The sequence below is a fragment of the Hemitrygon akajei genome, chromosome 5, assembly GCF_048418815.1.
Source record: "Hemitrygon akajei chromosome 5, sHemAka1.3, whole genome shotgun sequence".
NCBI lineage: Eukaryota > Metazoa > Chordata > Chondrichthyes > Myliobatiformes > Dasyatidae > Hemitrygon > Hemitrygon akajei.
Genome location: NC_133128.1, coordinates 33,587,492 through 33,603,542, shown reverse-complemented (window position 1 = coordinate 33,603,542; position 16,051 = coordinate 33,587,492). Strand labels below are relative to the sequence as shown.

At 40.8% G+C, this 16,051-nt stretch overlaps 1 protein-coding gene across 3 annotated transcripts in view; it reads left to right on the top strand.

Moving 5' to 3' along the window:
• The window catches only part of impg2a (interphotoreceptor matrix proteoglycan 2a), an 83,529-nt gene that overhangs the window by 24,958 nt on the left and 42,520 nt on the right, over positions 1-16,051 (top strand). For all 3 annotated transcript variants that reach the window (XM_073045173.1, XM_073045171.1, XM_073045170.1), the window contains exons 7-8: positions 224-270; positions 1,177-1,235. In XM_073045173.1, coding sequence (XP_072901274.1) covers positions 224-270; positions 1,177-1,235 — 106 coding nt within the window. The remainder of the gene's footprint in view (positions 1-223; positions 271-1,176; positions 1,236-16,051) is intronic.

The window sequence follows — 16,051 nt, the reverse complement described above, 5'->3', positions numbered from 1 at the left end:
TTTCAAGAAAGGAACTCAGTGGGTCTCTAGAAATCAAAGACAAATATTTGCTCGTAATTTAGAGTACATGCTCCACTACAGATTTGTAATTGTACTTGGTGACATCAGGCAAAGGGACCAGCTCATAAATGATGAAATGGATATTGTCTTATCGAAATAGATTGCACAGTTGATTGCCCCGTACATATGTGCAAATTGTTAAAATAGTTATTTTCTTTTCCAGTCTAACCACAAATGCAATACCAACAGAAGTAAACCCCACTCTAGATGGTATGTACATTCTTTAGTCATCTTTTTGTTTTAAATTGCTTTAACAGTGAGACCTATAACAGTCAAAATTATTTTCACCGAAGTGATGATAGCTGGGCCATCTCTCTTGAGGAAGAGTTGCTCTTTGGATATAGTTCTTTTTCTCTAGTATGATGCATTTCTTCTGGACCTCTGGCTTCTGTAAATTCCATTATGATTCCTTCGTCCCTCTAGATTTCTCTAAAGGGATGAAGATGCAGCAACAACCATATTGATAAATCCTGTCCCTGACTTTTGGAGATATAGCTGGTGCAATAGCAAGGGTAAAGAAAATATTTACCAAACTGCTATCGGGGAAAAGGAACAGAGGGGCTGGGATTATTCTCCAAATGGAGAAGGTTAATTAGTGATCTGACAGAGTTGTACAAAATCATAATGAATTTTGATTAAATAAATGAAACCCTGATGAAAGTGGATAGACTAAAAATGATTGGCAAAGGAACCAAAGCAAGTGCAAGGATTTTTGTTTTCAAGTAGCAAATAGTTGTATTCTGCAATGTGCTGTCTAAAAAGCTGGTGGAAGCACATTTAGTGCTGATTTTCAGCAAAGAACTGGCTAAACTTTTGAGGGGAAACAGGGATGTTGACTAAATACTGTATATGAATACGTGGAAGGAGCAGAAGACTGGGTATTATAAGATAGTGCCAACACAATAGACCAAATGGCCTCCCATGGTGGTATTCCATTCTATGAATCTACTATCAATTAATGTATAAAAGGCCTCTATAGCATTACATCTCAGAGAAAAATGTTCATCATTTGCTTTTGATATGCATTTCTTTTCTGAACTAACTGATATTATGCAGTTGTACTCATGTGAACTAATGACTTTAAAGGGGCCAAAATTTAAAGCTGTTTCTTTCCAGGTGCTGATAGAATTTCCGCCGATGGTATTAATGTCTCAGCAGAAGAAAATGAGAACACTGTAAGTCTTGTTTTGGCAGGTTTGGTATGTAGCTTTGGATTAGTATCAGAACTCGTGTCATGTCAACATGATCAAAGCTCTTGATGGAAGAGAGTAATCGACTCATGTTGGAAACATATTGTTTTCTATTTATCCTTAAAATAGAACTTCTTGGAGCACAACATGGTCTTAAAAGACTGGCAAATTTTAAAAGCTACATCAAAATTAGTGTCACACAATTCTTCAAATTGCTTTATGACATTACTCTTTACGATGGATTCTACAAAGAATGACACAGTTCTGCTCAATAACTAACCTATAATAAGAGTGAATTTTGTGTTTTCTCAAAATGATGTCTTCAGCCAATGCTTGGTAAGGAGCCTTGGCTGGACATTGACTAGACTCCACCATGCAGCACAGAAAAGCTGGGCTGAATAGCCCATTTGTCTGACGTGTATTCTGTGTTCTGAGGCTTTCAATAGCACGAAGCCAGTGGTCTCTTGTTTAGCTCAGAGTTAAATGCTAAAATAACCAATCTTTCAGAACATTTACTACAGACAAATTCTTGTGCTGTTATGTTAAGCATTACAGTAAAACAGAATGAAAGCTATACGGATAGTTATTTCCTGATTCTGAAAGGTTTTTTATTAACTCACTGCTTTAAATAGGCAATGAAGAAATCATAGACTTTCCTGTTATCAATATGAATGAGGGGAAATGTAATTAGGGCCTTCTGAGCTACAACTGTGCAGTTTATCCCTTTTGTTTTTGGATGAACAATTTACATCATGGTAGTTCTTTTAAAAAGAAAAATAGGCAAAATGCCAATTGCCAGAATGCCATATATGTTGTCTTTGTTTTTATTTTACATTCCTTCATGTTAGCAACACCATGAAGCCTACAATCCCACATCCACTCCTTGCTTTCTCTATTACCTGTAACGAGTCCTGGGTTGCACAGGGAACCTTGAATAGTGTATTTCATCAGGATATGACAAGTACTCTTTTATCATCCAAAGCCTTAGAATAAACATTGCCTCACACCATGGTTTAGGATATCAAGTGGTTTTATTATTAAGTAAATGCCCACTGCAGAATTATAAAAGACACTCTCTGATACATGGGACAGGACTACAAAAGCCCGATTGTATTTTATTTGGCTACTACAGTGCCTTTAAAAGTATTCAACACCACCCCCCGCACTAGGAATTTTTCATGTTTTATTGTTTTACAACATTGAATCACAGTGGATTTAATTTGGCTTTTTTTTTTGGCACTTACCAACAGAAAAAGATTCTTTTGTGTCAAAATGAAAACTGATCTCTGCAATGCGATCCAATTTAATTACAAATATAAAACACAAAGTAATTGATTGCATAAGTATTCACCCCCTTCAAGTCAGTATTTAGTAGATGCACCTTTGGCAGCAATTGCAGCCTTGAGTCTGTGTGGATAGGTCTCTATCAGCTTTGCACATCTGGACTCTGCAATTTTTCCAATTCTTCTTTACAAAACTGCTCAAGCTCTGTTAGGTTGCATGGGGATCGTGAGTAAACAGCCCTTTACAAGTCCAGACACAAATTCCCTGTTGAATTGAGGTCTGAACTCTTACTTGGCCATTTCAGGGCATTAACTTTGTTGTTTTTAAGCCACCCCTGTGTAGCTTTGGCTTTATGCTTACAGTAATTGTTTTGCTTGAAAAAAATCTAAGTCACAGTTCCCTTGTAGACTCCATCAGGGTTTCTGCCAGGATTTCTCTGTATTTTGCTGCATTCATTTTACCCTCTACCTTCACAAGCCCTCCAGGGCCTGCTGCAGTGAAGCATCCCCACAGCATGATGCAGCCACCACCATGCTTTATGGTAGGGATGGTGTGTTTTTGATGATGTGTGATGTTTGGCTGTGTTTTTTCCAACAGTGGTTTTCTTTTTGCCTCTCTCCCATAAAGCTGTGATTAGTGGAGCACCTGGACAACAGTTGTTGTATACGCAGTCTTTCCTATCTCGCCACTGAAGCTCGTAACTCCTTCAGAGTTGTCATAGTCACTTGGTGGCCTCCCTTTCTAGTCCCCTTCTTGCACGATCACTCAGTTTTTGAGGACAGCCTGCTCTAGCGAGATTTACAGCTGTGCCATATTCTTTCCATTTCTTGATAGTTGACTTAATTATATACTCCAAGGGATATACAGTGACCTGGAAATTTTCTTGTATCCATCTCCTGACTTGTGCTTTTTAATAATCTATTTGCAGAGTTGCTTGGAGTGTTCTTGTCTTCATGGCGTAGTTTTTGCTAGGATACTGACTTACCAGCAGTTGGACCTTCCAGGTGTATTTTTACTACATACAATTGAAACAATGTGACTGCACTCAGGTCTCCAAAAACTAATAATGTGACTTCTAAAACCAGTTGTTTGCACCAGCAATGATTAGGTGTGTCATATTAAAGGGGGATGAATACAGTACTTAGACAATCAAATATTTTGCGTTTTATGCTTGTAATGAATTTAGATCACTCTGTAGAGATCTGTTTTCACTTTGACACAAAAGAGTCTTTCTCTGTTGATCAGTGTCAAAAAAGCCAAATTAAATCCTCAGTGATTCAATGTTGCAAAACAATAAAATATGGAAACTCCCAGGGAGGATGAGTACTTTTTATAGGGGCTGTAGATTGGCAAATTGGTTTATAATTGTCACATGTACCTAGGTAAAGTGAAAAACTTGTCTTGCACTCCATCCATATAGACATTTAATTATGACAGTGTATTGGGGTAGTGCAAGGAAGAGCAGTAACAGAATGCAGAAGAAAGTGTTACCATTAGAGAGAAGCTGTAATGCAGTTAGACAATAAGGTGCAAGGCCTTAACGAGGAGATTGTAAGGTCAAGAAACCATCCTTTCGTGTCAGGGGACTATCCAGTAGTCTTATAACAGGCCAGAAGCCGCTCTTGAGCTTGGTGATACATACTTACTGGCTTTTATATCTTTGCCCAGTGGGAGTGAGGAGAAGAGAGAATGTTCATGGTAACTGTGGTGTTTGATTATGCTGCCAGCTTCACCAAAGCAGTGTGAAATGTAGATCGGGTCCATGGAGTGGAGGCTGGCTTTTCCTTGTTGTGCCGGGCTGTCTCCACAAACTTCTGCAGTGTCTTGTAGTCCCAGGCAGAGCAGTTGCCGTATCAGGCCATGGTACATCTGGATGGGATGCTTTCTATGGTGCACTGATAAAAATTGGTGCGGACAAAGGGCACATGCCAAAATTCTTTAGACTTCTGGGGAAGTAGAGGTGCTGGTAAGCTTTTTTGTCCGTGACATCTATGTGATTAGACTAGGACAGGCTACTGATGATAAGTGATAGGAAAATGATATGGTGATTGTAGGTACTTGAATCTGTCAAGTGCTGTTGTGGTTGAGAGCATGACCATGTAGGCTCAATCTTTTCAGTCAATGAGCGGCTCTTTTGTTTTGCTGATATTGAGGGAAAGGCTGTTGTCATGACACCCTATCACTAGGCTCTCCATCTCCTTTCCTGTACCCTGCGATACAGCCCATTACTGAAGTCAATAGAATTGTGTGGCCATGCAACAGGGAACTGATGTGAGGTGATCTGGTTTTGGTCTTTGCCCATTTCCAATCACACCGTCATTACGTTTTCAAAATAGTAAAAGTTTCACAGTATTTCAGCAGAAGACAAATAGAATAAATAAATTGTAAACTAAAAGTTAAGAGTCCCTTAATATCATTCTGAACTGGTGTTTCATTGTCACTGTGTTCCTTATAACACTTCCAGACATATTGATTTAATAGCACATCTAATTGAGCAGCAGATTCCATTGGCAACCTTTGCATAGCCATCCTGCACTGTTCAGCATGCCCTTATTTCCACATCACTGACTCTAAGCGCAATTCAGGAACGTTGTGAACTGAGGGGCAATGCCAAATGTACCATTACACCCGACCTCTCACTCCATCACTAGACTCACCATCAAGTTCAAAGGTGGTTTCAGATCATACTGAGCTGAGGCACTGGATACATTTCATAACTTCCCCCGTCAAGTTTATGTCCTTTGTTGCTTGTGCATCTGTTTTCCAGAGTTACATCACAATCTTGGATGAGCTTTCTGTTTCAGCATCTCAGATGTCGACTTGTTTTGCTCTGCTTTTGTTTTCCCCTTGGGAGGTGGGGTCGAGATATGTCCTCCCCTCCACAATCCTGTAGGTCACCCTTGGGCAGATGAGGCACCAGCTTAGCAACCCCCCCTCCACCCTGATCTGGGTCACGTGAAGCCATGGGAGCAGGTGGTGGGTGGTTGTTTGAGCAGCCGGTGCATATCACAAGTCCAGATTGTGTGACCACTGATGCCAGGCAGACAATCTCTGGAAAGTATTGATAATGGCTGGGGTCACCTGTCCTGCAAAGACACTGAACAGAAGAAGACTTCTGTAGAAATATTTGCCAAGAACAATCATGGTTATAGACCATCATTACCTATGTCAAATGACACGGCACATAATGATGATAATGTTCCCCATTCGTTCATTGTCTAACATCTTGCATTTTGTCCATATTTCCCAATGACATTGACTCATCGAGTTAATGCTGGCTCTCAGAACAATTCTATTACTCCACAAACTTTCCTGGCAAATTATTCTCCTCACATTCCTGTCAACTACCATTCTCCTACGTATGGGTGGCAATGTACAGTTGCTAGCTACCCTACAGACTCACACATCGTGATTTGGGAAAAACCTGGAGCACCCACAGGAAACTGGCAGGTAAAGTGTGAACGTTCCACATGGGCAGCACCACGGCTCCGGATTGAAGCTAGGTTGCTGTAGCTGGAGGAAGACGCTCCACCAGCAGGTCCAGTGTGCTGTCACAAGGGTCCTAATAACAGCAGTTTTTTCTGGAAGATGATAAACAGTGCGTTCAATGTCATTGCTCTAGTATATATGTTAGCTTTAAGTATCTCCCTCACTTACCCTTAGACCAGTGGTTCCCAGCACGTTTTATGCCATGGACCCCTCCCATTAACTGAGGGATCTGTAGACCCCAGGTTGGGAACTCCTGCCTTAGAGTTGCTACTATTATTGGAATGCTCCAGACTCGTGTGCTTTAGATGCAAATGCTCTAAACCTGCCATCTGGCATTAAAGGCTCCCAAACTCCCCAAAATGGATTTCCTTCTTCTGTGGGCAGACTCAACTTTCCTCTTTCACTTTGTTTAGACTTGTTTCATGATATTGTGACCACAGGTATTTGGCCCCTTCTTTCGTTAACTCCCCCAGGATTGTCATGTGTTCTGGCGTGAAGGATGAAAGAAAGCGTGTACTTAGTCCTTTGGATCTTGTTAATATTCTCTGATTTGGCTGAGTTCCATCTGGTATGCATATCATTGAGAAGGGCTGGCATTGTTTCTCCCTTGATGCATTTATCAGTATTTAGCTTGAGTTCAAACCTTTTGCTTTCTTCAATGTACTTTAGAGATGACAGTTGTGAACCACATTATTCTTTCCATGGGTATAAACTGTCCCACCTTCTATTCTCTGGTGTCCCCTGAAAGTCAGATCTACTTTATGCTAAACACACCCTGGTGGACTGGAAGACAACAGAGCTGCAACCTGCTCCATCTGAATAGTGTGCTAAACATCGTCCACAGTGAAGATTCCACTTCAGGCTTCACATTCCATCTTGTTTCTGGCAAATGGCTTGCTGAAAACTTTCCCTCTGGCACAGCTGGTATGTTTGTCCCTGACTTAGGTTTGGCATTGTTATCCTTTGTTCGCCTGCTTCAAGTCACAGAGTGACTTACTTGTACAGCATGGAAACAAGCCCTCTGATCCAAAACACCAACAATGCTGACCCTGTTTTCCCCAGTTTTATTTCTCCATTTCTTTCCTATCCATGCACCTGTCCATATGTTTATATTTAATTCTGTGATTCTCCTCTGCAGTTTGTTCTGTATACCCATCAGATTCCCTTGAATTGTTACTCATCTCATCTTAAACATATGTTTCTCGACCTCCTTACCCTTGGAAAAAGGAGATAACAATCTATAGAACATAGAATAGTACAGCACATTACATGCCCTTCGGCCCACAATGTTGTGCTGACCCTCAAACCCTGCCTCCCATATAACCCCCCCCCACCTTAAATTCCTCCATATACCTGTCTAGTAGTCTCTTAAACTTCACTAGGGTATCTGCCTCCATCACTGACTCAGGCAGTGCATTCCACGCACCAACCACTCTCTGAGTAAAAAACCTTCCTCTAATATCCCTCTTGAACTTCCACCCCTTACCTTAAAGCCATGTCCTCTTGTACTGAGCAGTGGTGCCCTGGGGAAGAGGCACTGGCTGTCCACTCTATCTATTCCTCTTAATATCTTGTACACCTCTATCATGTCTCCTCTCATCCTCCTTCTCTGCAAAGAGTAAAGCCCTAGCTCCCTTAATCTCTAATCATAATCCATACTCTCTAAACCAGGCAGCATCCTGGTAAATCTCCTCTGTACCCTTTCCAATGCTTCCACATCCTTCCTATAGTGAGGCGACCAGAACTGGACACAGCTACCCACAGCTTATCCAATCTGTCCTCGTAGCCAAAGTCCTTCAAACCAGACAATATGATGAATCTCTTCTGTACACTTTTTAGCTCTACTATATTCCAAGGAAGAATTGTGGTAAGAGTGGTGACTTGATCTGCACACAAATGTGTCTTAACCAATATTTTGGACAGTGCAATATAATAATATCCTAGCCTATGTAGGCAAGGCAAGTCTTAACTACCTTAGCTCCCTGAAAATGACAACACGGGTGGGTATGAACTTGCATTCCAAAGTCCCTCTATGATTCCTGCCATATACTTTACATTATAGAAATTTATTTTGAACTTTGAACATACATGTACTGTATATGTCTGGCCAGTATGAGATGAGCCAAAATGCATTACCTCAGCTTTGTCCAAATTAAATCCCACTCCATCCAATTCTCCAGCTGATTGATGTTCCTTTGTATCCTCAGGCAACCATCCCAGCTTTACACAACTCTGCCAATCTTTGTGCTATCAGCAACCCTACTCAAAAGACCACAGACTTTCCGAAACAAATTGTCATCTGCATAAATGACAAACAGTGAAGGTCCCAGCACCGCTCCCTGCAATACATCGCTGGCTACAGATTTCCAGTCAGAAAAGCACCCATCCTCCACTACCTTCTGCCTCCTATCACTAAGTCCATTTTGGTTCAGGAGGTCAAGTTCCCTGACTTTTTGGATCAGTTTACCATGTGGGATCATATCAAAAGTGTTGCTAAAATCACTGTACACCATGCTTACACTTCTGTCTTCATCAATTTTCTTAATAATGTTCTCAAATAATTGATTAGTGAGGTAGGATTTCCAATATACAAACCCTCCTGATGAAGGGTCTCGGCCCGAAACGTCGACATTGCTTCTCCCTATCGATGCTGCCTGGCCTGCTGTGTTCTACCAGCATTTTGTGTGTGTTGTTATACAAACCATGTTGGCTTTTCCTAATCTGTCCCTGTCTTTCCAAGTGATCATAAGTTCTATCTAAATTTTTTTTCCAGTAGCTTTCCTACTATAGCCTGTTGGCTTTCATCAGTCACGGCACTGGGTATAGAATTTGAGATGTTATATTGCAGTCATTGGTGAGGCCACCCTTGGAGTACTGTGACAGTTTGTTTAACCTGTTGTAGGAAATATGTGGTTAAACTAACCCACCTATCTACATTTTCATCGAGGTCATTTATATACATCACTAATCACAGACCTCCAGCTAGAATAAATCCCTTCAATCACCACCCTTTGTCTTCTAAGATTATTAAGCCAGTTATGAGTCATTGATGCTTGATAATCTTCTTGATGAGCCTCCCATGAGGGACCTTGTCAAATGACTTACTAAAATCCATGTTGTCAACATCCATAGCTCTACCTTCATCAATCACCTGCGTCACCTCGTCAAAAAATTATATCATGTTAGTAAGACACGACCTGTCCTGCTCAAAGCCATGCTGGCTCTACCTAATTAGGCCATGGTTTTCCAAATGCTCATAAATCCTATCTTTAAGAATTCTTTCGAGTAACTTCCCTACCACTGAAGACTCACCGGTCTATAGTTTCCAGGATTAATGGAACAACATTAGCTACTCTGGGACCTCATCTGGGGTTAGGGAGGACACAAAGATTTTGGTCAAAGTCCCAGCAATCTCTTCACTTGCCTCTCTTATTAACTTGGTGTATATCCTATCAGGCCCTGGGGACTTATCCACCTTAATGCTTTTTAAAAGACCCAATACTACCTCCTCCTTTACCTTGAAATGCCTAGCATATTAATACTCTCAACACTGATCTCCTATCCTCCACATCCTTCTCCTTGATAAATACTGATGTAAAGTACACTTCAAGGACTTCACCATATCCTTTGCATCTCAGCAAAAGTTACCTCCTTTATTCTTGAATGATCCCACCCTCTCCCTAGTTTTTGCAGATCAACAACGGTAGTTTCTTCTCAAACTCAGGACAGAAGATTGTTTCTTTTCCTTGATGTTGGAATTCTTTTACTATGCGCATCAATCTGATTTAAGTTAGCCCAAGTTGTGGAATTTTACATTCTTCCTATGATATGTTAATGGCAAGTTCATATCGAATGCTCCTCTGGAGTTTTGGAGACAGAGGAAAAACCTGATAGAAGTTTATAAAGTTATGCAAGACGTAGATAATATAAATAGTCAGAGTCTTTCATGCAGTGTAGAAATGTCAAGTACTAGTTGGCCACACACTAAGTACAGAAGGAACTTGTCAGGTCAGACAGCATCTATGGACAATACTAAATAGTTTTGGGCTGAGATGTCAATGACTTGGACGATGGAATTGATGGTTTTGTTGCGAAATTTGCAGACAATACGAAGATAGATGGAGGGGTGGTTAGTTTTGAAAAAGTAGAGAGGATACAAAAGGACCTAGATGGATCGGGAGAATGGGCAAAGAAGTGGCAGAAGGACTACAGTGTCGGGAAAACAGTTGCTAAATGGAAAGAAAATTCAAAAGGGACTTGGGAGTCTTTGTGCAGAATTCCCTAAAGGTTAATTTGCAGGTTGAGTCATTGATGAGGAAGGCAAATGCAATGTTAGCATTCATTTTAAGAGGACTAGAATATAAAAGCAAGGATGTAATATTGAGACTTTATAAAGCACCGATGAGGCCTCACCTGGAGTATTGTGAGCAGTTTTGGGCCCCTTATCTTGGCTAGGATGTGCTGAAGCTGGCGAGGGTTCAAAGGAGATTCACAAAAAAGATTCCAGGATTGAACGGCTTGTCATATAAAGAGTGTTTGATGGCTGTGGGTCTGTATTCACTGGAATTCAGAGGAATGAGGGGTGACCTAATTGAAACGTATCGAATGGTGAAAGGCCTTGGTGGAGGTCGCTCTCATGTAGCACAGCTCCCTCTTGAACAGATTTCCTCCAGGTGAATCCATGAAGTGCAAAGTTTTCCCATTTTTTAGATGTAATGTTGAATTTCTTCAGATAGATTTTGATGTCACCAGGGGCTTGCTGACCTTCCTTCAGCTGGGAGCAGAGCTTTGAGCAGCATCCACTTGGAGAGATCAGAAGCTTGAGAAGACCTGGCTCACTCAGGTTTGCCGAATGAGTAGAAAAGGCAGCAACTCGCAGTGGCTTAGAGCTTTGAGCAGCATCCGATCGGAGAGATCGGAAGCTTGAGACCTAGCTCACTCAGGTTTGTCGATTGAGTAGAAAAGGCAGTGACTCACAGTACTTTGGAGCTTTGAACAGCAGCCAATCAGATTTCAGGATTGATTGGCAAGAGAAATTAAAGTAAGGCGGGGCAGGTGGAGTGGCCATTGTTGGAGTGGACAGTTTAGAGTGGGGACTGTGAGGCTTCAGCAAGGATGTGGCTTCAGTCAGAGAAATTGATAAGCTGTAGGTAGAAATCCACTCCCCCCATACAGTTTATTCTTCTTCCTTGTTTATGTTTGCTAAGTAGAGATCCCAGACAGGATAGTGCGAAGCTCCTCATGTTGGATGTGGGAAGGCAGGGAGACCTCCAGTGTCCATGACCACTTCATCTATGAGAAGTACTTCCTGGTGCAGCTTCTAACAAACCGTGTTAAGAGTTGGAGCTGGAACTGGATGAACTGCGGATCATTCGGGAGGCTGAAGAGGGGATAGATAGGGCACATAGAGGATAGTTACACCCCAGGTGCAGGACAGAGGAAATTGGGTGCCAGTCAGAAAGGAGAAAGGGGTTAAACAGCCAGTGCAGAATACCCCTGTCACCATCCCCCTCAACAACAGGTATACCACTTTTGATACAGTTGGGGAGGGAATGATCTCGCAGAGGAAAGTCACAGCGGTCAGGTCTCTCGCACTGAGTCTGACTCTATGACTCAGAAGGGGAGAAGAGTCGAGCTGTGGTGATAAAGAATTCCATAGTTAGGGGAACAGAAAGGAGTTTCTGTGGACGAGGTCAAGATTCCCGGATGGTATGCTGCCTCCTGGGTGCCAGGGTCTGGGATATCTTGGATCGAGTCCTCAGCATTCTTAAGCGGGAGGGTGAACGGCCAGAGATCATGACCTATGTAGGTACCAATGACGTGGGTAGGAAGAGTGATGAGGTTCTACAAAGGGAGTTCAGGGAGTTAGGTGTTAAAGGGCAGGACCTCCAGGGTTGTGATCTCAGGATTGCTAGGAAGATTATACAGTTTAGCACGTGGCTAAGGAGTTGGTGTAAGAGGGAGGGCACAAGAGTTTTGAGTCATTGTGTTTTCTTCCAGGGAAGGTAGGGCCCGTACAGAAAAGATGGCTTGCACCGGAACTGGAGGGAGACTAATATCCTAGCAGGACCATTCGCTTGTTCTGCAGGGTGGGGTTTAAGCTACAGCTGCAGGGGAATGGGGACAGAGTGCCAGAACAGTTAGTGCAGAGGTTGTGGGACAGATGTTGTGAAGGCCTCAGACAAAGTCAGGAACCAAAAGGTTGAGTGTGGTGTGACAAATGTCCCCAGCTCACATCTTTAATGCAAGAAGTAGGCAAGGCATATGAGCTCAGGGTATGGATCAACGCATGGAATTACGATATTGTAGCAATTAGTGAGATTTGATTGCAGGAGGGGTAGGACTGGCAGCTCAATATTCTGGACTTTGTTGTTTTAGACGTGACAGAGCAGGGGGGATTAAAAGAGGAGAGGTGGCGTGGCTAGTCAGGAAAAATATCATGGTAGTGTTCCATCAGAACAGACTGGAGAACTCGACTAGTGAAGCGTTATGAATGGAACTGACAAATAGGAAAGTTATGACCACATTAATGGGTCTATATTACAGACCACTCAACAGTGTGAGGATTCAGAGAAGCAAATTTGCAGAAAGATTGCACTGTTGCAAGAAGCTTAAGGTTGGTATAATAGGTGACTTTACTTTCCACGTATTGACTGGAACTCCCATACTGTAAAAGGACTAGATGGGATAGTCTGTCAAATGTTTTCAGGAAAGTTTCCTTACTCAGTGTGTAGAAGTCCCAATGAGAGTGTGTGATACTTGAACTGCTTTTCGGGAATGAGACAGGGCAGGCGACAGAAGCTTCTGCAGTGATCACAATGCCACTCATTTCAAAGTGAATATGCAAAAAGCTAGATCTGGTCCGCAGGTTGAGATTCTAAAGTTTGCCTCTTTTATGGGAATTTATGTCTGCCTTTTTGAGGAAGATGGTGATAACAGAATTTGGATTTATTCTTCAGCAAGCAAGTTTTTATTGGTATTATCAGGATTTTTCATCATGACCCGAAACAATATATTCATATATGAGAAAGTACATATCACAGGACATTTCACAGGACTTCAGTGGCATCCAGGAACAGTGAAATTAGTAATGTGGGAGACTGAGAAACTCTCACTCAGCAAGTCAGGAAGTAAAAGATGCAGCTAATAACTAAGTTTCTAATTATTTTACAGAAACGTGATTTTCAAAGTAACTAATTTAAAAATCTATAGGTCATCACAAATAGAGAGAGTATGACTTATGATAGTTATTTTTCCAATACCGGAGAGTATGACCATTAATAATTGTACAATAGGACTATATTAAAAATTCAGTTATAAATCATTCATCATGACTTAACGCTTTCATCTTTTTCAGTGCATAAAATATTGACATTAATGTCAAATTACTGATGTGATTGCATCCAAAAAGACTCTTGCAATATACGATTGTGTTTCAGCATGTAACTAACCACATACTGATGACAGCTAGGTCTGATGTCTTTGGCTGCATTACAGTTACAAATTCCAGACCATTGTTCATTAAAGCTTCAAAACCATCATGATATCAAATTGAATAATACTAAATGACAAGCGCAATTTTGCAAATGGAGTGTATGTGATTATAAACATAAGGTGCTGGAAATAGACAGCTTAAGTAATGAGAGAAATTGGGTAAAGTTTTTAAATTAATGATCTTTCATGAGGATCTATGTAATTAATTAATAAGACTATTTAAAGAACAAAGCTTGTTGATAGTTGTAATTTAAACATGAATGTGGAATTGTATTTTATAAAATTTTCCATTAAAAATAAATTGCAAGAATAATATTTATGATGTTATTAAATCGGGAGTCCATATGCTTCTCCTTTTATTTCCATAAATTTAAAATATTTTTTCTTGTCTAATAGTTTCCTTATGATTATGGAGTTTGGGTCCCTTGCTAGTATTCCTTTACAAGAATGTGATCAAAATGAGATCACTCTCCTTATTTTGGGTTTTGTCATTCCTGCGAATCTGTAGCAAGTGTTAAAAGTCAAATAAGACCTGGATGAAGTTTCCAAAAGCAAACTAGATCAAATGTCAGAAGTCTGAATTAAACCAGAAATTGCTAGAGGTATTCAGCATGTCAGGTAGCACATATAAAGAGAGAATAAGGATTTTAGTTCATGACTTTTTATGGACTTTATCTGATTGGAGATTGTCTTTGACAGGAAATTTGTGTTAGGAAGTTTTAACCCAGACCTACTAATTATCTTTCAGGTTAACTCTTTTAAGGGAAGTAATACTTCTTTGTAGCTGACAGTACGAGGGGTGGTTGATATGTCTGTGGCCCAAGGTAGAAGGAGTCAATTTTAGAAAACCTAGCACATTTATTTTTCAACATAGTCCCCTCCTACATTTACACACTTAGTCCAGCGGTTGTGGAGCATACGGATCTTGGACTTCCAGAAGTGTCCACAGAAGGGTGGTTGATAAGCTCGTGGCTTAAGGTAGAAGAAGATGAGTTATTAACTTCAAACTTTTTGCATAATTACTCAAAGAGTTGACCTGCATTTGCATGCAATGAGAGCTGTATAACTCATCTCCTTCTACCTTAGGCCATGAACTTATCAATCCCCCCGATGAGTTATTAACTGCCAACCTTCTGCATAATCACACAAAGTGTTGAACTGCGTGTGCGTGTAACGAGAGCTGTATAACTCATCTCCTTCTACCTTAGGCCAGGAACTTATCAATCACCCCTCGTATTTTAAACCAATTCTCTGATAACCTCATTAACATTTACTACTTTAGAAAAAACGTCGTTACATTCTGACAGTAATCATTGAGATGGAGCCTGCAGCACAGTGTGGTTCATCATCTGAAGAGCCTGGTCAGGAAGCCAAGCTTTCCTGTTACAAACATCTGTTGCCACGGAGATATAGGCTCAGATTCCCAATATTTAAATGCTTTGCCATGCGGTTGAAGATCACAAGTCACTATTTAAATATTTTTCCTTCACGATGTTAGAAAGGGTTTGAATTAACAGTAGTAATTAGTTGTGAGAGGATAGGAGGGTTTAAGATAGTTGCAATGAGTATAAAAAATGCTAAGATAACTCAGCAGATCAGACAACATTTGTGGAAAAAGAAACCAAAGCATTTGTCTTTCAGCTCTTTGTCTATGAAGAAATAATACAGAAGCATGTTCTTCATTACACATCACCAATGACCATGGTTGTCAGAATCAGATTCAGGTCTATTTTCAATAGCATGTGTCGTGTAATTTGTTAACTTAGTAGCAGCATTTCAATGCAATACATGATAATTTAGAAAGAATAAAAACAAGTAAATCAATTACAGTAAGTATATAATTGTACATTGATTAGATTAAAAATAGTGCAAAAACAGAAACAATATATATTTAAAAACAGTGAAGCTGTGTTCATGGGTTCAATATCCATTTAAGAATTGTATGGCAGAGGGAAAGAAGCTGTTCTGAATCGCTGAGTGTGTGCCTTCCGGTTTCTGTATTTCCTTCCTGACAGTAACAATGAGAAGAGGGCTTGCCCTGGGTGATGGGGTCCTTAATAATGAACATCACCTTTCTGAGGCAGCTCTGTTTGAAAATGTCTTGGGTACTATGGAGGCTAGTACCCAAGATGAAGCTGACTTATTTTATAACTTTCTGCAGCTTCTTTCAGTCCTGTGCAGTAGGCTTGCACTGTCTCCCCCCCCCCCGAACCCCCACCATACTAGGCAGTGTTGCAGAGTGCTCTCAATGGCACATCTGTAGAAGTTTCTGAGTGTTTTAGTTGACAAACCAAATTCTTTCAAACTGCTAATGAACATAGCCACAGTCTTGCTTTCTTTATAGCTGCATTGATATTTTGGACCAGGTTAGATGGTTAGATCCTCAGTTTGTCTGTGATAACCAGCTGGTTTGAAAAGCCTAAATAGAGTGCGTGTGGAGTTGATGTTTCCCAAAGTGGGAGAACTAGGACCAGAGGGCCTTTGACAAGATTCTTGATTAGAAAGAGAGACAAGGGTTACAGGGAGAATGGAGT